Consider the following 23032-nt stretch of genomic DNA (forward strand, 5'->3'; position numbering starts at 1 on the left):
GTTGCAACTGAATGAAATAATACAATAGGAAGTATCTGACAATTATTGAAAAAAATTAAATCACTTTTCTAAAACTCCTTCAGATTCTCTACAAAAGCTGCTATACATACAAAAAGCTTCACAACAACGGAAATCAAAAATAAACATTCAATTCCCATTGTTACATTCTAGCAAATGTAGATGTGTGTATTTACTTACACAACTATTTCAGAATGGAGAAGCATGTTAATGATGTAACCCACAGTACACAGTAACATTAAGTTATAGAAATGTGCTACATCTTCATAAATACAATGGTCCAAAATTGAATATGGAGTTTCAATTTGTCCTTTTTAAAAAATCAAATATACACGAGAAGTCAATTCTGACAAAAAATGTTTAAGCTGCAAAGTTAAGACCTAAAACGTAAGGGAACACCAGAATTAATTAGCTAGGTATCCTGCATAATTAACTAACTCCACAGCCACACTTGCTTTCCAATCTTCACAAGCATCAACTATTGAAAGCTAAGGTCAACAGAAGTTAAGCAAAATGTTTTCTCAGTACATCTGATGTATGTTAAATAATCTTGGAAAGCTAAAAAATCAGTAGAATGTCTTTGTGTGAAAAGGGTATGCACAAAGGGATGAAATTAAGGTGACATGAATTACCTTAATTTCACCTTTTCATATCTTTTGAGTGATTAACTTTGCAACCGTAATAGTGTTCCATTAATATATGTGTGTGTAATGAGAATCAAAACAAAGATAAAAACCAAATACTGTTGCATGTTACCATACTGATATCTATGTAATTCATCAGAAGAGTAAGAATCCTTAAATCCACAGCACAGACCTCAGTCACTTGAGCCAATACAGGATACTGAAGTACTACCTACTACTGCTATGAGCCCTAGAGGAGGATTAGACAGTTGGTTCCTTCTTCTTCCCTGTTCTGGAAGAACATACACTAATAAACACACTTCCCCTCCCATATTTGAGTTCTCCTCTTGTCTCCATAGTTGCTTTTTGGGTCCTAGTTTTAGCACTCACCAGTCTTTCCAGCCATTTTAATCTGAACTTCTCTGCCCAGTTCAAAGTTGATCTCCTGGGCCACGTCTGTAGCCCAATCCAACTTTCACTTTTAGTTTATAACTATATTTAACTACAGTCCTCATCTTTTGTACCCTACTGAGTATTTAATGCAAGTAGCCCTGGGTACAAATCTAGCTTTCCTGATAATGTTGCTGGTAAGATTTTTGTATCCCACTCTACTTATATTAAGAAGCTTCTTTCTTAACTCTGCTTTTACCAAGCCCAGAACATCTTGAATCACATAATCTGTTTATTGCCAGTTCATACAAAATGGGTTTCCTCTACCTTCCACCCTCAGAAATAGATTATGATATCTGAGCTGAATCCTCCAAAGAACATCAGCAAAAAGTTTCAAAAGGGCACCCAGCGCGAAAAACTTGCATAAAAATATTCAGATTTGAAAGAATAAAAGCAATGACATAAAAATACACACGATAATAAGAATATATCATCATTTATTAACCAAAATCAAATCCATCTGTAGATATTGACACATCTTTTTCGAGCTTTTATTACTCAAAGGAATCTAGTAGCATAGACCTTCACACCTGCAGAGCTTCCTTTACATAGCGGTATTGTGCTGTCATACAAAGTGTCCCAGGACTGTTTTATCTGGGTGGGGGAAGGACATCTAAAGATTCCAGATCTGGAATATGAACCTCAAGCAGCTTTTTCCAGCTACATAAACAATTACACCACCTTAAGGCATACCTATCAGAAAGGTACATTCTTCCTACCACATCATAATGATACATGTTTTCTGTGCAGTCAAATATATGCTTATGTACTTTTCCTTTGATGTTACTCAGACAAAAATAAGGAAATAATTAAGTATTGACCCAAATAATTACATCCTGCTTGAAGAGCAAAGTGGTGAAGATTTTTAAAAGTAATATAATGAATGAGATGACAAATACTTTACAAAGAAGAGTTTGATTAGTAACACTGAACATGATTTCAAGCAATCATGCTACTAACTGCATGAGATTATTTATAAAGCATTTACAGTTTTATTCTTTCTGTTGCACAATTTAAAGTAAGGCACAAGAGTGGAAGAAACAAATCAACAGTAAAAATGTTTTCACTTAGATAAATAACACTTATGAAAAAACTGGAAATTAAAGGAGTAATAAATGAGCATTTGAAAAAGGATAATAAATTAACAATTCAGGTCTCAAAAAGGAGAACATAACTAGTGTCCAAGCCAAAATTATAAGAGAGAGAAAACAAAATCTGCTTTGTCAATTTTTAATATTCTCAATCTTCTATTAGTACAAAAAGCCAGCGTTTCAAAAATTACATTGACGCTATACGGATCTAGAGCAGCAGCGAGTACCAAGCCACTGCATTTCCCCATCTCAGCTCAGTAGGCGGGAGCTCTGGGGAAGAGAGGCTCTGGGGAAGAGTGTAGGAGGAGGGTGTGGACCCCAGAAGGAATGATAGTCGGTAAAAGGTGAAGCCATGTACAGACTGAAATGATTCCGCACAAAAGGGACAATATGGAGGTGGACAGATGAATTAAAAAAGTAGTCAAGGAGAGGATAGAGGGTTCCAGTGCGAATTATCTTTAAAAACTGCTCATGGGAAATCACAAAGTTGGCAATGGAGCATAAGCCATCATATACCTGTTTGCTATTTCTGTTCCTCAAGAATATAATCTCTTCAAGCCTTTCTAAGTTGTTGGCTTACCAGCATCATGCAACTCCATAGGGCAATTTATCTGCCCTATCTTAAAATGGTGTGAGTCACCTTCTGTAGGAGCCTGTCTCTTTCCATTGGCTATGGAGGGAGGCTAGACACCAAGGCTAGACTGTCTGTCTTAGACAAGTAAAGCTAGAACCCAGCCCAGAAAAAGACCTCAGTCTTTTTCATCTTCTCACGAGGAAGTGCAATCTTACGTTCATTTTAGTCATCCTGTGCACCTAGCTTGCTTCTGAATTCCCCTGACTTCGAATTTATTGTACTTTCAGATAGCTGACCAGAACAGAACATAGTATTCCAAGACAGCCACTGATTTATAGCAGTGCCGCACCAGTCTCGGTATTTCCCATTACATTCTTTGCAAACTCCATACTACAGTGATCAGTTTGTTTTTTCAAACACTGCTGCATACTGCGGTTAGATTTTCACTGAGCTACCTACAAAAATTACAAGCACTCAAGTAAAAGCTCTATGCACAGACCACGCATTCAACAGCTTGTGCTAAATATTTTTTTAAACGGGTATTAGTTCATTGTTTTACCCACATCAGAGTCTGTCTGCCATCATAACAGCCTCTCCTTTTACTACACCTCTTCAAAATCCCCTAGTCTTCTCTAATCTTGACCATCTTAGACAGTTTTGCGACACCTGCAAATATTGCCTCTTGGCCGATTCCTCCACGTAGACAAGGAAATCACGGTTACTTTTTCACCATGTCTTACGCATAATAAGCGGTTTGATGCAGAAATAAGAGAAATAAAATTTTAATTTATTCCAAAACAACAGTAATAAACATAATGTTCAGTAAAGTGAAACAATCGGACAAATATTTCATTATGTAAAAGAGGTCCCTCATGTTTAGGAAAACCAATGCTTCGAAACTTACCTTATAGTCAGATAACAGTTAACTCTGTTACCAACAGCAAAATAATCAGCTGCAGTTAGAATGTCTATACCATGTGGAAAAGTGCCCTACAAACATCACAAGGAAGAAGGAAAACACAAGAAAATATTGTTTAAAAATGTAAAATATTTTCAAAATAGGCAACATTATTGAAAACAAATCTCCTACTACTGTCCAAGCACTGAAAAAATACAATTTAATTTCTAATTTATAGTAAAATCACTTATATTAAAGATATAAAGGATATTGGACATATAAACAGCAAAATATCTAACTTCCCTTAGGAGTCAATGATAAACAAAATAAATAGAAGCAGGTAATAAACTATGCAATAGCTATCTTAACACCTTTAAGTCATATACAAATATATATTTGGTGAATGCATGACTATGTATGTACACAAAACATGATTTCTCTAAAAGAAGGCTTAGATAAATGTAAACACGTTTTCCGTTTATGTGAGGGAACACGTATCTGCTGCAAGTCTTACAAAGTATAAAATTAAGAGATTTAGGCACCAAGAAACGCATCACATACAGAATACATGGCAGTTCAATTATTTCTATTGGTTTCTACTCACAGATATATTTTATGACTTATTTATTACAAGCTAAAAAATTTGGGTTAGTTTCTTTTTAAAAAGAACACTGCTTCCTAGCAAAGCCTGAAACATTGAATCCTACAGAAGCATCAGACTTCTGACATCACTGCTGAAAAAATCCTGGGTTTAGAAGATAAATTATCTTTCTAAATATGCAATTGCCACCTAAAAATTTGCCTTTTTATGTAAGCAATACAATGCAGATATTCAGAATTTTGATTGGCTACGGTATTTAATATGGTATTACGCAGCAAGGCTGTGTTTCGGAACGGAGGAGGCAGCACAGCCTCCACAAGCCATAATTAAGTACAAATGGAAAACAGCCAACTGAAAGGCACTGTGCTCCCTTACAAAAGGGACAATCATATGATATTTAAGCAATAAGGCTATGTGGAAGTACAGGTTCTGGATACGATACAGTTTTGTTTGTTTACAGCTCACTCATCCCTTCCACATTAGGATACAGCCGTGCAAAAATAGTAGAAAATATCTCTAGATCTAGGCCTGAATAATTAAAGAAGTATATACTGCAAGCAGTGGGAAGCCGTCTGCTACTGCGGAGGTCTTATTCCGGGAAACGTAAGGACAACAGTCCAAAAAAACAAGGCCTGGAATCTGGCTGACCCAAGGACAGACAGAATATTTATGGCTCTTCCAAGAGACTACCTGCAAGTCCTAATAACTCAAAGGTAAAATGAATGCACTCCTCAAAAGCCTAATGAAACGCTGACTAGGGAGAAAAATGTACACATGAGAAATACCTCAGTATGATTTATAGACAAACAACAAGACACACAATGAAATATATAAGAATGCATACTGTACATAAGGAAAACCACTGCTAAACAATGTCAATTCTAGCTGCTAGTTGGACCTTGCTATTTATTACTTGGCTGTAACTGTGCCGATTTGATGCCATCTCACCGAAGGTCATGGTGCCTCAGTGCATGACAGTGAGACAGCAAAATTCCTGACACCGAGTTCATAAGTACAGAGGTCATGGCCGATGGGAGAGACAGACTTCAGAGGAAAAGCTAACAGTTTTTATTCTGTCAGAACACTTAAAACTTACTTCCCCAATATATAAGTTTGTCTTATTAGAAGTAACTGCATTTCTCATGCTTTATGTTTTTAAAAAATTCTTCAAAGTTTCCCACGTTTTCATTTACATGAAGTGGAAGTTACAATGCCTTCTTTTTGTGAGGCCATAAAAGCAAGTTCTCGGATTCAGGACATGCTGAATTGCAGAGGTGAAGCAGGCAGGAACCAAGAAGGTAAGCAAGGTCAACTTTCTTCTCCACCTATTTAGTATCAGCACTGTTACTTCAGATGGAGAATATGTTTTAGCTCCATCCAATTCAGAGAAAGGGTGACTGTCTCAACACATTACACCCAGGTAAAGAACTACAGAGGGTGTATCCACTGATTAAGTAACCATTTTCCTAAGCAGTAAGGAATGGTTCAGTAAGTAAAACTTCTGAACTTCTACAGGAACCAACTGGAAAATGATACTGTTCTTCATGACATGAAAACTTACTATTTCACTGCAAACTCCTCTTTAACATGCTGGCATATAAGCTAAAATTGTTGTGCGTTCTACCAACACTGACGAATTTGAATCCTGTGTCAAAGCAGAATCAGTAAACAAACTTTCCGGCTGTAAACTAACTTAGACTGTACCGCTCTGATTGAGAAATAAAAAACTCCACAAAACCTTTGCTACATGGAAGCATTTTGAAACCTGCAGTACCCAGGAGCCCTATCTCACCTGGAACTGAAGTCACAGTAAGGTGTTTACTTCACTCAGTACCTCACGAAGTGGAATCAGGCTGAGTTGCTGTGTGATGACTAAACAGCCTCTCCAGGGCAGTAGCTACAGACCCGGGGAAGAATCACACTGGCTTCTACTTATCACAGACCTAGCTGGGTCAGGTCACCAAAAATACCTGCCTTCTTCCTCCTAGTCTTCTTGCACCCTTTCTCTGCTATTAACCTAATTCTGTCTAGAAATACACACACCAGTTACGGACACGTTACTTAATACCCATAGCTCTAAAGGAAAAATAAGCCAGCTCATTAACACAGAGGTCTTCAGGAATGGTATCAGGGAAAGCTAGACAGCATTTTAACAAAAATCCCTTAAAGAACAGCTTATTGATAACAAAATTTGCTTTAACCACGCTCACATATCCTGCTCTGTCACAAGAACTCAGTAACTGAACCTTTTCCCGCCCCCGTCTTTTTTTCCTCTAAAAGTTGTCTATTCAGCTTTGTTAATTCCTGATGAGAAACCAGGAAACTTTGACAAACAAGTCTTTACCCTATTTCCTTCTCCTCCAAGGTTGCAAATCAAAGTTGTTTGAACATTTTAACTACTTAACTGTTTCTAAGTTACATAGGAACCTACCACAATAGTTTTTTTTCAAAGCACTTCGGTATCTCCAAAAGTAACAGATTTCTCAAAAGTATCTACAAGGCAGCATCATGGTACAACAGGCAAAACCAAATATTGAGTTGAAGACTCTTAAGCCCAGTTTGTTGTTGTATCACCAACCACAGCAAGGGTTGTGCAGCACAATGCAGGTGTTCTATTAAAAACTAGAAAGTCAATGAAACAAAAAAATAACCAAAAAATTGCACTTTTCCTGCTTTAAGTGCATTCCAGTACGCAAGCTGTATAATGGCCATCATACGTGCCGATTTTGCTTTTCAGAATGACTAAAAATTACCGGGAAGCTCATTTTCTTCCAAAAGTAGAATACTAAAATAAAATTCACATCTCAGAAAAGTATTCCACAAGAACCTGTTTGCCGATTAGGAAAATAATTATTTTGTGACATCCTTTTACTCAATTTCTCCAAAGCCACAGCGTCTGATTTCGATTTTAGGTACTACACGTTTACAGTAACCTCCAAGGCACTAATGAATGAAGATTCAGGAAAGTTACCATACCTGTCTCCCAACATTCTCCTGGAAGGCAGCCTAAGGAACAGAGAACAAACATACCAAAACGAGTCAGGTTTGCTTTTTGATAAACAGCAGATGATGAATTCAAACACACAACAATATAAATGACCCATGGCTTTTCTTTTTTAAATAAAGTAAGCTTTGTCGGTAGAACAAGCCCACAGGGCTTTTCTGTTTCTACGTCTCTATGTTCTGGTGTTCTTAAAGCTATATGTTGCATGACAGTTTAAGAATGTGAGTTTATTAAACTAGTCGCACCCACAAGAGGGCTTTTGAGTAGGGACACAAGGCTTCGAACTGGCATTGAAAGTCAATACCTGTAGACAACAGAAATTGAGACAGCTCACTTTTGTCTGACTTCTTCAACATAATTTGCTAATAGTAGGCAAAGTTTGATTCTTTGGTAATGAAAACTTCAGACAAAAAATAGTGAGAATGCAATATGTATTTGAAAGCTACACGTCTGAAAGCATGCCACAACACTGAAAATATAAAACCAGAAGACAAAATTCATGTACGTTTCTCGTGTTTTGCATTAAAAAACCCTCAAAAATCTTACAAAATGCAACGAATACAACCATAAAGTTAATCTTTCTACTTGTATGGTATACAGAATAAAACCTACTTAAGTCCCTACTTGAATTTTCTCCCTCTCTCAAAGCAGCCTATTATTTCTTGTTCATTAAAAGGATATACAAACCTAAATACTAATAAAAACTTCTGTAAATTTTAACTTTTTTCAGAGAGATCATCATTATCTGGACACTTCTCTTAGGGAATGTCACTCTATCTACAAACAAATCTCCAGTGATGGACAGCACTTGTCACCTGACAATTAGCTGATATTTAACATACAGAGGGAAGTCCCAATCTTTACTGAAAATGCCACAAGAACTTTGACAGACAGAGCTTCTCTATTTCCTACATAAATACAGTACGCATGTGGTAATCCACCTGTAAAAACAAAAGGTGAAGTTAGCTCACCGAGGTATCATACTCTACATATGGGGCAAGCACTCTCAGAACACAGGTGAAGCAAGCCCTAATGAAGCCACCGTCTCTCCGTGCATTTCTGAGGTTATGTCTGTTTAGGATAATGACTGCAGTTCCTGTAGACTTGCCCAGGCTAGTTCAGTTCCTGCTTGCAGCGTATCCATCGCAGGACACGTAGCACAGGCTGACTCTAAACCACTTACCCACCACCTTGGCGGGTTTGGGAGCCCACCTTAGCCTGCTGGCAGTTGCAGCCACGCTGCCAGCAGTGGCCCCAAGCTAACCAGTTTAGGACTGCCTCCGGCAGAACCGCATGGGCTATCCTCCGCGGTGGCGGCAGCGTAGATACACCCTTGGGCAACGCAGAAAGCAGCCTTCCAGAAGAGGAGCAGGAGCTGTAGCAATGCCCTACGCACATTCCCTATCGTATGATGCAGCTCAGCCTCTGACGTGGGGTGTTTTCACTCCTTACCTCTCTACCAACGTACGCTCCCAGCCAGGATGTGCCAGGACGTCGTTTCATGTCAGCCTGCATCGTTTCTTTCTTTTTACATATTTGTTAGCTTTAGATCCCCTTTTATGCTACTGAGACCCTTTTACTCAGCATAGGGAGGTTTCAGCAAGGATGATGCTCTCAACTATCATAGCCAAAGGATTTAATAGTTTAATCACTGCACTATAATTTCTTTTAAAAATGTACTGCTCAGACAAGTGCCTTACTGATACAAAAATCTATAAAGCTTTTTTTTTCCTTCTTCTTTTTAAATCATAAACTTTGATATCCAAACAATGTAAACCTCACCTCAAACCAATGAAAGTTTTATTCTACTTACAATACCATACTACTTTATTCTACTTACAATCCATAGGCCCAGGACTGAAATATACTGTGGCAAAATCATTGGAAAAAGATGTACAGGGGCCTATAGACAATGTTGCAGCAAAACAGCTGTTGTACATAAAGATTTCCCATGGTTTGTTTACTTAATGTAGGAATTCTAAAATTCCACTGCTGTATCTCCATTTTATTTTGTAACTTACTTAGAAAAACAATCACGAAGATCTAATAAATAGTCCAGCAGCATGGCAAAAATACTTAGCATTCATCTGATGTATTCTAAGCATCTAAATTACATGTTAATTTACACCTAATTGATTATCTATAAAAATCATACAACTTTAACCACTGCTTACAAGGATAGATATTAGTATTGTCTTACTATAAATATATTTGTCAATTATTTCAATTTAATAGCCTTGGAGAAAAATAATCGGTTTGTTATAGATTCTCACACTTGCATTATGAATTTACAATTCATAAAAGTATGAAGAGAAATATGGTAACTAGCAAATTCCTGTATACATAGCTCAGTAGCTCAAAAATTTTCCAGTTGCAGACTAAAACTGTATAGCAACTTGTTTCACAGCTGGTTGCTGAGGTTGAAGGAGGTTCGTATGCATCACCACAAACTTCTCTTAGCTTCAGTGTTGTCGCTCTACATTATAAAAAGAACGCTAAAAACTTGCCTCTTCAGCAAGTAAGTTTTCAGCCAGTTATGGGAAATTTACAATGAGAATCAAGATATTCAAACAAAACCAGAAAAAGCCCTCAAAGGAAGGTAAAAACAGAACACCAGTGTTTAGAGTTATATTTGGAAAACTCCACAACTGATTTAGGAAGGCTTTGTAGACAATGCACATTCCAGCTGTGACAACTTAAACGCATTACTGTTCTACAAGAACAGCATCTAAACCCAACTTTAGCAACAAAAGTGTGACACAGTAAATCATTTTTCCTGTGTGTGAAGGAGTATGTTGCACTGAGAAAGTTACAAGGAAAACCATACCCCCAATATTATCCTGTTAAAGCTTTGTGAGAGAAAGTAAAACAGAAATAGGAAAATAATGAAACATACTGTTCATCCAAATGAAAAGGCAATTTCCTAAAGCTCATTTAATGTTCACAGAATTCCCTCCTTGTTCCTTTAGCGCTTTTTTTTTGTTTCACAAAAGATTTTTCTTCATAATACCTAGGAGATTTTCAGTAACTGAAAATGTTACTATCTCAATCATACTTTCAAACAAGTGCACATTCCTAAAATATGCCAAATACTTCAATTGTTTTGTAATAATAATTTTTAATTTTTCATACAATCCCCTTCTGAAGATGGAAAAATTGGATGCAAAGATCTCCATTTAAAGATTCCGTGATATCAGAACCAAGATGACCAACTAGCCTTCTAACCTGAATACTTTGCTGTTCCCACAAAACCTGAAAAAAATATTAAAACGTTCTCTAAGTCATGATTTTAAAAACAACCAACCTACCAAGCGGAAGAAAAAAACCCCTCTCTTTAACATGTCAGAGCTGAATGGAGCCCAGTCCGAGATCACTTATTCATGTGTTTATTCCTTATAATGATTATTCATGAAGGAGTTGCAAAAGTTAGCTCAGAATGCTCTGGGAGCTTCAAAAGAACAGTCTTGTTTTATTCTCTCTAACCTCAGGGTTCAAAATAACTCTACATGCTATTTTGTTTTATTGGTGCTCTGCATTGTAATATATTGCATATTGTAATAGATGGAAAATCGAGTAAAACATGTTGTTTATTTAAATATGTATTTAACTGTAGTAATGATTGGAAATAACTAGGACTCCCAGGTATTTTTCTTCAAAATTGTAGTAATGCCTGGTAAACACAAAATATTTCTTTGCCTGCCTTTCTAAAATAGGAAAACAGGTTTCAGTACTTTCATAACTATCCATCAAAACAGCAAGTCCAAATTTTGACAAGCTCTAAATTAGAATGTACTAATGAAAAAATTAATTTGATTGGAGGTAACTGAATTGCAGAATGCTCAATAACTTTGTTTAAAGTAAAAGAGGAAAGTGAGAAGAAAGTGTACTGTATTTTGTACTCATTTGAAATACAGAAGCACAATCTGCACTAAGCTTATAGCATTAGTAAATGTATCCAGTTTCGCATGATATTTCATGGTCAAACTATCCGTTTATGTTTAAGCATAGAAACATAACAAAGATCACACATGACAATGACATCAAGCTACCAAAGGTAAGCAGTACACTTGTAGTGGCAATCATGTAAAAAAGAATTCTCCTCTGTATGTATGACCACTGATTCTTAGGACAACTCCTACAGAGCAAATAAATAATAAAACTTTTCACCTTCTATACTCCTTAATGTTCTGTGCAGTTCTCAGGAAAGCAAAGCTACCTTTGTTTTTCCTGTAAGGATTTTATTTGAATAAAGTGACTTAAATTAGACAAGAATACCAAATTCTACAGTTTCTAAAATTTAGGAGTTGAAGTTTGTGGGAAAGTAGCATTGCTCATATTCATTAGTTGTACAGTATGTGAAGAATATGTTATATCAGTACTCAGCAATCTACAGCATCTTAGCTTCCATGCTTTGGTTTTAATCTATTTAGACAAAGTGATTGGTGATAGGATTACACAAGTAACTGACTCACTTCCCAGCAATTATGCTGCAGCTTCATTCAACAACTTAACTCTCAAGCAGAAGTGTGACTAGAAGAAATAAGGATGCTATCCAGGTATCCCTGAGAAATCCTTATGTTATAAATACATTAGCTTTCAAAAGTTCAGTCAAAAAATAAGACCTGTTAATTAATTTGCATTTTGTAAAGACTGCCTTTTTTTTAAATGCATTCACAGTGAAGTTTATTCTTAGGGAGACACCTGGTTCTTTGACAGACATTGTTTGGTCCATGTTTGAGATAATACAGTTATAGGGTGGGTTATTTTACATTTGTGCAAGATAATTTGTTTTACCTGTTGAAACAGACAACTCATACTTTTTTTTTTTTTTTAAGAAATCAAGTTCAATATATCCAACACACTGGCTTAAATTCTCAATGAAAGATGTCCATTCTTTCTTCTTCTCAAATTCTATAACCTCTCCTCCATGAATTCCCTTCTCTTAAGAACAATCATGCATTCTTTTCAATTCTCAACAGCATAAATATTTTCTACAGAAAGGCTCCACAGAATATACTTTGGTGTCAGTCCTATTAACTATATAAGAATACCCGCCTAATGGATTTATCACTTCCTTTTAAAAATTCCCAGTCCTACATAAAGAGATTTATACAATAACTGAAAATATATGTTTGAAGGAGAGATATTATTCTAGAAATTTTCAACTTAACCACAATTATAGATTATAGAGTAACAGTTGATGAACAATTAGAAAAGTATAACTTCACAAAACATACCAGCTTCATGACTTGAAAAAAATACAGTGTTTGTATACTATATATGACCCTTTTGTCTTTGATATTGTAACTAGAAAATGCTAAATAGCTCTTTCGTAGATACTTTGTCTTAACCATCATGACAACAATACAGCCAATTGTGAAGTGTGCCCATAAATCAAGATGTGGATCTGTGGATTATATAATTTAAAAATCGAAATTCACATCGTACTTTTAAGGACTTCAAAATGGAAATTTTTGCTCACAACACAATATATTGCTTATATGCTGTAGTTCTATGTAACTATGTCTACAAATTATTAAATGAAAACAAACAAAAAATAACAGAAACGTATAAGCTAGGAACGCATAACTTACAGAAGCAGCTCTTCTGCAATTAACATCACGATCAAATACTGCAGCAATAACCAATGCACTGAGGAAATAAAATACTGCGTATTAGTACCAAAATATGAGAAGTGTGTAATGCCATTATTTCAGCGTTTAGACTTCTAAGCAGAACATGCAGCGTTTCCTCTAAGGAGCTTATTATTTATAAATACAAGCCTAAACTAAAATTTGAGCTGAAAAAAGCATGTACTTCCTTGTTTCACAGTTTATACTGTGGACTTTCCATAGTATAAACAGACAACTGCCACACTACTGTATCAAAGCAACTGAAGGAGCATACAAATACATTTAACTGCATAGAAAGGCTTTCACATTAAATACAGCAGGAGTTTAAAACTTGGATGTAACTATTATCTCTAACTCATACAGGGAGACTCATACAGTGCAATTTTAAATTAAAACTTGGAAATACGGTTTCTCAATACCCAAATGCACAACAATTCTTATGCAAAGCTTAAGCAAAACTAAAAGTTAAGCAATGGAAACTTGCAGCTATCTCTACAAGAGCAATCACATCCTGTAAGTAACAAAAATCAGAAAACGACATGCAAATTCTCCTAAAAAGTGACCTGCAAGATAAATTGCAAAACAGTTTTTTTTAAAAGGTGACCTGTAGATACAGAAGCTTGATTATACAAAACAATTTCTTTGTGCATGAAGTCTGGTGACCCTGCAGAGTTTAATTCTTCTACCTCAAAAGAACTGCTTTTAAAAGATGTGCTACACAACAGAAGGGAGAGAATATATCCCAGGACACGAAATCTACAGCTTTAGAAATCCACCTCCAGCATTCAATTAACTTCAGTGACAAATAAGCATCACTTCAGGAGAATCATTTAAGCAGAAAATTATTCCTTTCAAACTCTGAAACTCTTCATTACGTTATTTATTGACTCCAGGCAAAACAGGAAATAAATACTGGTTGAAAAGTAAATCCAAGATAGCTTTGCTTTAGCATAAAGATATTAATTACACTGATAACATCAAACTTCCCTGGGTAGTGGCTATCAGTTTCTTACAGTGAAGAATACTGTGTTGTTAAAATTGACCGAAATGCACAACCAGTGTTGCCTCTGTAATTTCAGTTTATCTCTATTAAGGAAAACAAGAGATAGAAAGCAAGACTGAAATGAAAATAAACTCCAACTAATTGTTCTAAAGACAGTTAATGCTTTCTTATTGCTACTTGCATGAGCAACTCATCTCTGCCACAAAAACATTGGGTTATTGTAAGACAAAAGGAGGTCATCCAAACGATAGCCATTGGAAGAGCAAATGTTTAGGAAGCATCCCATTAGGAAGCAGCATACATGGCTAACTGCTGAAAAGTGCTGGATCAAATACATCGTCTTCAGACCATGTTTGCTAATTTTCTGCTCCAGCATACACCGAAACTTAAAAATTTTAAAAGGACATTTCAGAAGTATATAGTTTTAATGATATTAATAGCTCCCATAAATTTTTTAATTATAGATGAGAACATTCAAAACTAAGGAACTGGATTAAAATCATCCTGGAAAGCAAAAAGAAGGAAATTTCTACCTGATGTTTCCCATTATATAGACAATAAGATAAAACATTATTTCATCAGTTATGCAGTATTTCAATATTGTTCTCTTCTGAGAAAACAAGCCTTCTGAAAAAAACCCTTCATCAAGTCAGGAAGCTGCAAATCCAGAGTGTTGCCCTTATTGTGTCAAAGGCACCCTGAAGTTAAGTGTTACAGAGTATTTCAGAAGAGCTGTGCTGGGTCAGACCAGAATCCTTCCATGTCATTGTCTGGTCTCCAACAGTCGCCCAAATAACGTCAATACGCTTAGGGATGAGTGTAAGGACATACATATTAAATATTAATATTCTGATTTGAAAGATTATGCAATCTGTCCAAACTGGAAATGTTAAAAGACCATCACTGGAGAATATATAGTGCTCTTTGAATTTCATATTTAGACTAAAAATGTGGTTTATTAAATACAATGGAAGACAGTTTCAGGTTATTATACACAACAAGAGTTTCTGGCCAATATTTCAGCTTATAATCAAATGGTACTTTTCCATTTTTTCTTTTTCTCCTGTTACCGTAAGACAAACCTGTATAAGTAAAACCAGCAAAACAACATACTGTCTATGTGATGCCACCTGAGTTATTCAGTGCTGCAACTGAATACCATGTTCAAGAAAAACAAAACAAAAAACCCCCTAGAATTTTTCATTGCCCTTGTAGCCCCAGTCTATTTATAAATCATACTGTAGTCAATGTTTTATGTTAATCCTTTAATAGAATTAATTTAAACTTATCAAACTACACGAATAATTTTTTCAAGTTAATTCCTATTTGAAAATGCAGGCAGAAGTCTGCTGTAACACAGGGATTAGCAAGGAAAGCAACATGCCTAAGATGAAACATGTCTAAGGTGTCTTCACCTGTCTGCTTTGTCGTGGGAGTTTATGTGATACTCCACCAGGATTTCCTAACATAAAGAAACTGTTTATGTCAAACAAAGTGGGATTTTTTTTTTTTAAGCTAGTTAAAGAATCATGTCTTGACTTGCCTGCAATGTACCACACCTGACTACTAACAGGTAGAGCAAAGAACGGCTTTGCATCTTGCAGTCTCTATGAAATACCTTTTGTAGTTCCTTGAGGTATATTTAGCCTGTATGCACAACCAGCGGTTAAGTTTACAATAAACACAAATGGATTTCAAAAAGCAAGCTCCAATTCTATCAGTCAACTAATAATTCTCCTCTTCTCCTCTATCCCAGCCCCTCTCCCCCAAGTACTCACTTAACTGACTGTCAGAGAAAGTTAAAAAGTATGTTAGCAGCTCACTTCTGTGGCCCAGCACTGATCTCATTTCCTTCCTGCAACAAGGCAGAAAGAATCAGAGAGCAGAGGCCAGCCAGGTGATAGACATCAGAACACAGAAATATCAGGAATACCAGGTTACCCTCTCCTTATTAGCACCAGATGTACCAGACAATAAACCTGCATTTCCTTTATCACCTGTAGTGGGTACTTCTAGTCTGTACTAGTGACAAGCAGCAAGAAGCTTATCCTATTGCTAACCTCTGAGAATTTGCTACTATTAATTCAAGCATACCACCCTGAAGCTGCGGGAAGAAAAAAAAATAAACTCTCAAACCTCTTGCCAATTTGGCACAAAAGCAAAATTTCCTTCCTGAGCCCAAAAAAGGGAAAAGTCTAACTTGTACCAGGACAGAAAACTCTCCTCCCTACTATTCATTACGGAAGGAAAGGCATAATAATCATCACAAGCAAAACAGTTTTGAACAATCCAAGAAAGTTAAAAAAGGAGGCGAGACCGGAGTCAGACCCGAGTCTGTTGTGAGCTGCTGCTGCAAACAGCCCTTTCCACACCTCTTCAGTCGTGCCAGTACCCCAACTGGAGTGGCTACACAGTGAGCTGGACAATGAAAACAGATCTAGGCTCAATTAATTTTTTCTGTTGCTAGCTTTTTTAAAACTAGAGAAGCTCTCTATCACATTCACTTTATCACATGCAGCTGTGCTATTCTCAACCGCAGCAGCAACACAGGTGAAGGAGCAAGCCGAAGAGCCTGCTTCAGCCAGCACTGCTAGGGGAAAAAGCCCTTCAGACTACAGTCTCAGATTTAATTCCTCCTGTTTATCTAGGCAAGGAAAAGGTCTGTAGAAAAGGAGAAATGCAGTGACCATGCCCACTTCCACGCTGCGTACTTTCGCATTCCCTCTATCGCAGCTAACATCGAGCTCTCATACTTTCTGCTAGCCACCCAACGTCCTACCATGTTCAGTGTGTTACTCCAATCCCAAAGTTTTGGGGTAAAATAATGAAATTAAAATAAATACATATGTAGAAAAAGAGCATGAAAATACTTAGAATAAGAGTTATAAATCCTGCTATTAAAAGAAAAAAAAAAAAAAAGACATATGATGCCCCTGCGGGAAATAACTTCACACAAGTGCAAGACACAGTAGGTACACAACTCTCTTCTGAAGGCAACATTCAAATACATAAAAGAAGAAAGCTATTCTCAATATTTCATCATGGTACAAGATGTAGCTCAAAGCAACGCTTCAGATTTCCCCAATTCTGCAGGACAATCTTGCCCTGGAGCAAGCTACATCATTCATCCATAGCCACACCTTCCTTTTTTTTTTTCCCCTCTTCAAAAACAACGCACCACCGCAGGGAAGACAAAGCTGCCTGCACTCCTACACTGTACGCACCATTTGTATTAGTATTCTGCTGAACGGGAGATAGCAATTAGATCTTTCAAATAACGATTCATGTATTGATTACCTACCCCATCGAATGACAGATAAATTAAACTACGTTCTCACTATGCAACAGTTCCAAATAATTAAGATAGCCAGCAACAATTTAATCACTATAATTGTATAATAGAGTAGAAGCATGTTTTCCTTTTTATTTTTTGTTTAGGTTTTAAACAAAACAGCTCAGCTGCTCAGTGTGCACCTGCCACTTCACAGACAGTAACTTCCACACCCAAGGGGGCAGGAATCAAATTATCCCTATTTCCAAGTTATTAAATTATGTTTAACTTTCCTCATAGGTAACTTGAAAAAGAGACCATGCATGTACAGACTGGGAGAGAAAAAAAATTCTTGGTCAAGTAGTGCTTTTATAAAGATAGGCCTGAATAGCAACTTCAGTACATGCAAGTATTTCAAAATGTAGTAAGGTTATCTGGCACTAAAAGTGAAGTTTCATCTACTTTGCCAAGAATTTTATTTTTGTGGTCCTTTAGTTTGAATAGATCAGGCAAGGTTTTAGAAACCAGTTTAACTGGACTTTAAAAAAATAAAGCAGCAAATGTGAGTAAGTGTATCTTGTTGAAATATGGATAGGGAAAAAATACTGACATGTAAAAATAAGAGCAAGTACTATTAGAAAAACTCTCGGGCAAGTATTTCAAATGAGTGTTCTCTATCTTCTTTCTTTCCCCCCCCCCCCTCCTTAAAAGAAGAGTGGTAAGGTCAGGAAGAAAAAGGGCTGATCTGTGATGTACAGCAATCTAAGTTTGCAACTTCAATATTCTGACAATTTTGTCACTTAATAACAGAACATTCCTAAGAAAGCAGAGAAGAAACAGCTACCGCTGAATATGGAGACAGATTCTTCTTTTAAAACATGGTCATAAATTTTACTTTAAAAGTATTATTTCATGCAGTTTAAGGTGATTTTTCACTAGTCAAAAGTGAATTATTTATGTCCCTTTATGACATTACACCATGATACAACTGTGCAGGCAAGAAAAGGAAGAAAATAAAACCCCACCACCCACCTCTCTGCTTTAAGTTTTAACTACTGTGCCACAGTCTGAACGGGTTGTGGGGCAGGACGCAGTTTAAGTAGCATACTTCTTCCGTATTTCGGTACCCAAGTGAGTTTCCTGACAAGATACACTAACACGTGCCAAAGGCCACGACATGAAGTAGGAAGACATGAAGCGGCTGCCATTTAACTCAACACCTTCTAGTTACCACCAGTGCGCTTACTCTACCACGATGACTGCCTTGCCTTTCGAGTCTGTGCAGCAACCAGCTACTTACGCTCCCCGGTCAGCGTTATCTGTGTTCCTCCAGCTAGTTAAACAGCAGTGTTAGAGGCTGTGAACGAAGAATAAACCATTTGCAATTTCCAGCAACAAGACTAAGCAAACAGTTCAGGATCGCAATCACTCATTACATGTTTTTAAGGAGGCAGTAGTTTTCCTTTCAGGTAAACAATTTATTATTTTTCTGTAAGAATCTAATAGTTTGTGTTTCTTTATAGACAGATGTTTTTGCTGTGTAATTCAGTGCACAATGGATATTATGTACTTTGTTTCAAGATGCTGAGTTCTGCATTTTTGACGGGTAGCAACAATTTGCTTGTGGCTAGAAGTATGACTCTTCTTTAAGTAAAACAGTGACACACCTAAGGCTAGATTTAAAAAAAAGCTGTATGTAATTATCGGCTTGCTGACACAATAGGTGAAACTGTGTGTCATACTGTATTTGAATATTTTTTTCTTCACCATTTCTCTTTGGAGTGGCAATTTTACCTTCAAGAGCTGATTATATTTAGAAAAGGTATGGCCAACATAACTACAAAGATTTTTAAGTAAAGCCTTAATATAGCATTAATACTTGCTAAAATACTCTACAGCTGTTAGAAAACTAAGCATATACAAACCACAACACCTTACAACTGATCATAAGCAGTTTTCAGCTTTCCCCTTGCCATCCACCCTGTGTTTATCTCCACTCCACCAACTTATTCCAAACAATTGAAGTTGTCGTAGCTGGCATAGCCACAGTGTTAATTGGTATTACTACCATAGGTAGAAGAAATCAATTATTCTCATACGACATTTTCCTAAAAAGAAAAGAAGAATTTGTTTCCAGAACAGTCTGAAAGCTAAAAGACAGGAGCTTTTTCAGAAACATTACATCCTTCATACCTGACCACAAGTTCCCACAAACAGCTTTGTGACAGTAAAACAAAATACCACAGATCATGTAAAATCAAAACAGTGAGCTTGCACCTAACATATGGAGAACAACATTGTTTTGCACCATGCTAGCATGAAAGGAGTAAAAGAAATACATTGCTCAAAGCATCACGAACAGAAGAATAATTCCGATAAACAGAAGGCTTACACACTCACACTTCAGCTTTTTTAAGTTTCACAACAAACAAGCTTGCCAGACCTTAACAGAAACCTTAAAGTTGTTCAAATAAGTCAGAGAAAAGAAGCAGAAGATTTATTTTCATAAGGCTGCTGCCCAAATCTATAAAAAGCACCTTTTGAACCAGCCTTTAGTACTGGTATGCCTATGTTCATCCTGAAGATTTCCTTGCCACCAGTATTCCTGTGAGTTTAAAGATAGTAAATAACTCTGCACAGCTGATAACAGCCTGTTAGAAATATTTGTTAACATTCTGTGCCTTCACTGCTACCATTGGTTAGATTAAAAACAGGAATACAACCCCAGATGTAATCACGTAATTATTTCACTGCACAAACACATCTGTAAGTACCTTTTTGTTAACAATTTCATACAATACATAATTTACCATGAACTCGGATAGAATTGAATTAAATATGACTCTTCGAAAGAAAATATTTCCTTAATGACTTACTATGGTGAATACCACTATTTCTAGCACGCTTAAACTAAAGTGGGTCTTTTTTGGAGCACCGCATTCTCATCCAGAAACAGTGCATGGCATCATGTCGTAGCACAGCTTGGTGTGACAAAACTCCTCTCCTTCTGTCTGTATTCTGTTGTAGATGAAACATGATCAAAACAATATGAAACTGCTTTATCAGAGACACGAGTCTAAGATGTCTTAGAAATTTTGTCTGCTCAGTTTGGAGAAAAAGAGACGACAACTTAAAGAAAGAAAAACAGCATTTGGCCTCAAGAAATTTGACATCAGGTTCTTAGACAGAAAGATTTTATCAAGGTTTCAAAAAAACCCCAGGAGCAAGTACCACACAGATAAGAGACACTGTTATGTGACCCTGCGATAATGGACCAGCATTGGAAAGTGAGGATACAAGGATGAAGAACGTTAGAGACCAGCAAGGGTACAGTACAGTGGGATCAAGGAATAAAAGTAGGTATGTAGGGCTTACAGACTGTGCCAAAGAACTTTATAAACACGTTCTAAAGAAGAAAGAAAAAGTCATATATTCTCTGGGAACCTGCTGAGCTAAGAAAGTAATCCCGTGTTTCCAAACAAGGCTGTTTAGAGGAGATGGACACATACAGTAATTGAAATCATTCTGTCAGCAATCTGGAAACAAGGCAGCCCTAGAAACAGAACCAGATATCCAGGACCACAAATCACTATAGAGTCCAAACTTTTTTTTTTTCTTTAAAAGAAAGATAATACTAAATGACTACTGATCAAAACCCCTCGGATGGAGAGAAAGATGCCTCAGTGGCTACTATCAATGGGTGCACTAAAAGCCTGCCAAGAAACTGTTAGAAGCTACCTCTTTGTGTTTGCAGTGCAAATCACCCATTAAAGACACCTTGAAATGTCAGCCAGTGTACTGCCAACAAAAAGACTAAATGCTGAAGACAGAATCCCACAAGACCAGCAAATAGGAGGAAAAACAAGAGAAGAAAGAAAAAAGAGAAAAGAAAAAGGTAAAACCAGTTTGTATCTACAGCATTATCCTCCATATTAAGGGAAAAGCTGCACCAAGTTCTAGTCCACCATTGCAGTGTGACAGATTTTGATGTGGGCATCTTTTGAAGTTTGACTTTTGAAAGTCTTCTGAACTTCAACCACTGGTTGAAAAAGAAGTACTTGCATGCATCTCCATTCAACGGTAAGGAGATTAGCACAGTGGTCATTCTGGACTGGGGTACTCTATACAAACAAAATGTATCAAAAGACAAAAAATACTCTCTTGTATTTTAAACTTTAACCAAAACCTCCTTTTAATTACAATAAATTTAAATTAGTTACAATAAATAAAACCTCAGTTTTTCAAAGTGGTATGTTACTAAGAATTCAGGATCACTCTGCAAAGCTGAAGTTCTTACCACTTTTAGGAACTTGAAGTCATTGTATTACCTACTCAAAATATCCTTTGAATTGGAACATTTCAAAATGAAAATTATAAATGGTATGGAAGAACTAGGAGGCTCTGAAATGGCTCTTTAGAGAAGAGCTGAAGTGTAGTTTATCCTTTTAGACCTAACCTGCTCAACTTGGCAAGTTGCAAGCTGGTTGATAAAGACATCCTACATTCTTTGCGCCATACCCATCTGATGAAGTACTAGAACTCCTGGATCATTAGAAACAAGTGTTCACCTGAAAAAGTAAGAAGTAACTTCTTCCGTACATTCTCTCTTCTTCTAATATTTCCAGCACTTTGTGACTCCATATAGCAACTCCCAAACTTCAGATTGGTTTGTTATTTCTACCTCTAGTGCACTAACGTTTCATTCATCATCTTAAACTTCCTGAATCCGTTTTGCTGAGCTAACCATAAAGCAGGTGACCAGGCAGACAACAGACAACACCACCCTCCCCTCAAAGCTTCTGCTAATTTATCTGAATCTTCTTACAGTGAATATCGTTAGAATTTTTTTAGTTTTCTTATGCCAGATAAACAGAAGGAAATTATCATAGAGAAACAAAAATATCCATTCCTTGGCGAACAATATCCAGATATCAATGAATTTCATTCACGTTATATGGGACATACCAACTACTTCTTAAGCATGAAGGTGTTTCCCCTAAATGGATGTATCATGTATTTGGTCAGTATCTAATTTTAAATGTCTTAAAAGAGCATTAGACTCCTAGGTTATTAACGTCTAGAAGATACAGAATTAGATTAACTTCTAGCTCCTTCCTAATTTTGAATAGATTTTAAGAATTAGCTGTAAATAGCTCTGTTTCTTATTGCCACAACTTACCTTGAAATCTGATTAATAAATGGTATCAGTTCTGCAGGATCATAAGCACGAGCAAAGGCCCAGCACACATAGCACGCTGCATCTCTCACGTTGGAACCCACGCTGCACGCCCCTCTCTTCTCATCATACGTCAGCGCTTTCAAAATGACAGGAACAACTGTTAAATAAAAAAATGCACAAACACAACAATTAGGACCATACTGCAAACCAAAAAAAAAGAAAAGTATAAGAACATTCAGCGATCATTAGAGAAAAGACACAGGGTGGAGTTGTCTGTCCTGAAAAAAAGGAAAGCATGGCTCTTAATATGTGCTAATTTTGAAGTTAATTAGAAAGGAGAATTTTTATTTTAATACACTAGTTTGTTTCTTTGTTGGTAGCAGTTTATTTTTTTATTCCATTCACATATAATTCAATGAGGATTAAAGCAAGGGGCTTATGTAAGAAGTAGCACACATAAATTATTACTCAGTGATACTGATTCCCCTTATTGACCTAGAAAAGCATCCTCGACTGATAGTGTCAGGTTCTCTTTAATGACATATACTCCAGAACACAGAGCTTCATTCTGGGAGAAGAGTGGCATTACCTGTGTTCATGAAATAAACCACGACCCAAAACTCAACAGATACAATAGCCATCTAGCCAAGGCAACTCTTAGAAATGCATGTGTCAAGCACTGTTTCC

At 36.6% G+C, this 23032-nt stretch overlaps 1 protein-coding gene across 1 annotated transcript in view; it reads right to left on the reverse strand.

Moving 5' to 3' along the window:
- TBCD (tubulin folding cofactor D) overlaps window positions 1-23032 on the reverse strand; it is a gene marked incomplete at both ends in the record, with an annotated part of 130263 nt that overhangs the window by 52838 nt on the left and 54393 nt on the right. Inside the window, 4 exon segments of the mRNA XM_082008267.1 lie at window positions 3661-3746; window positions 7232-7261; window positions 12854-12911; window positions 22346-22502. Of these exon segments, the coding sequence (XP_081864393.1) occupies window positions 3661-3746; window positions 7232-7261; window positions 12854-12911; window positions 22346-22502 (331 nt within the window).

The sequence above is a fragment of the Phaethon aethereus genome (assembly GCF_964289735.1).
Source record: "Phaethon aethereus genome assembly, chromosome: 18".
Lineage (NCBI taxonomy): Eukaryota > Metazoa > Chordata > Aves > Phaethontiformes > Phaethontidae > Phaethon > Phaethon aethereus.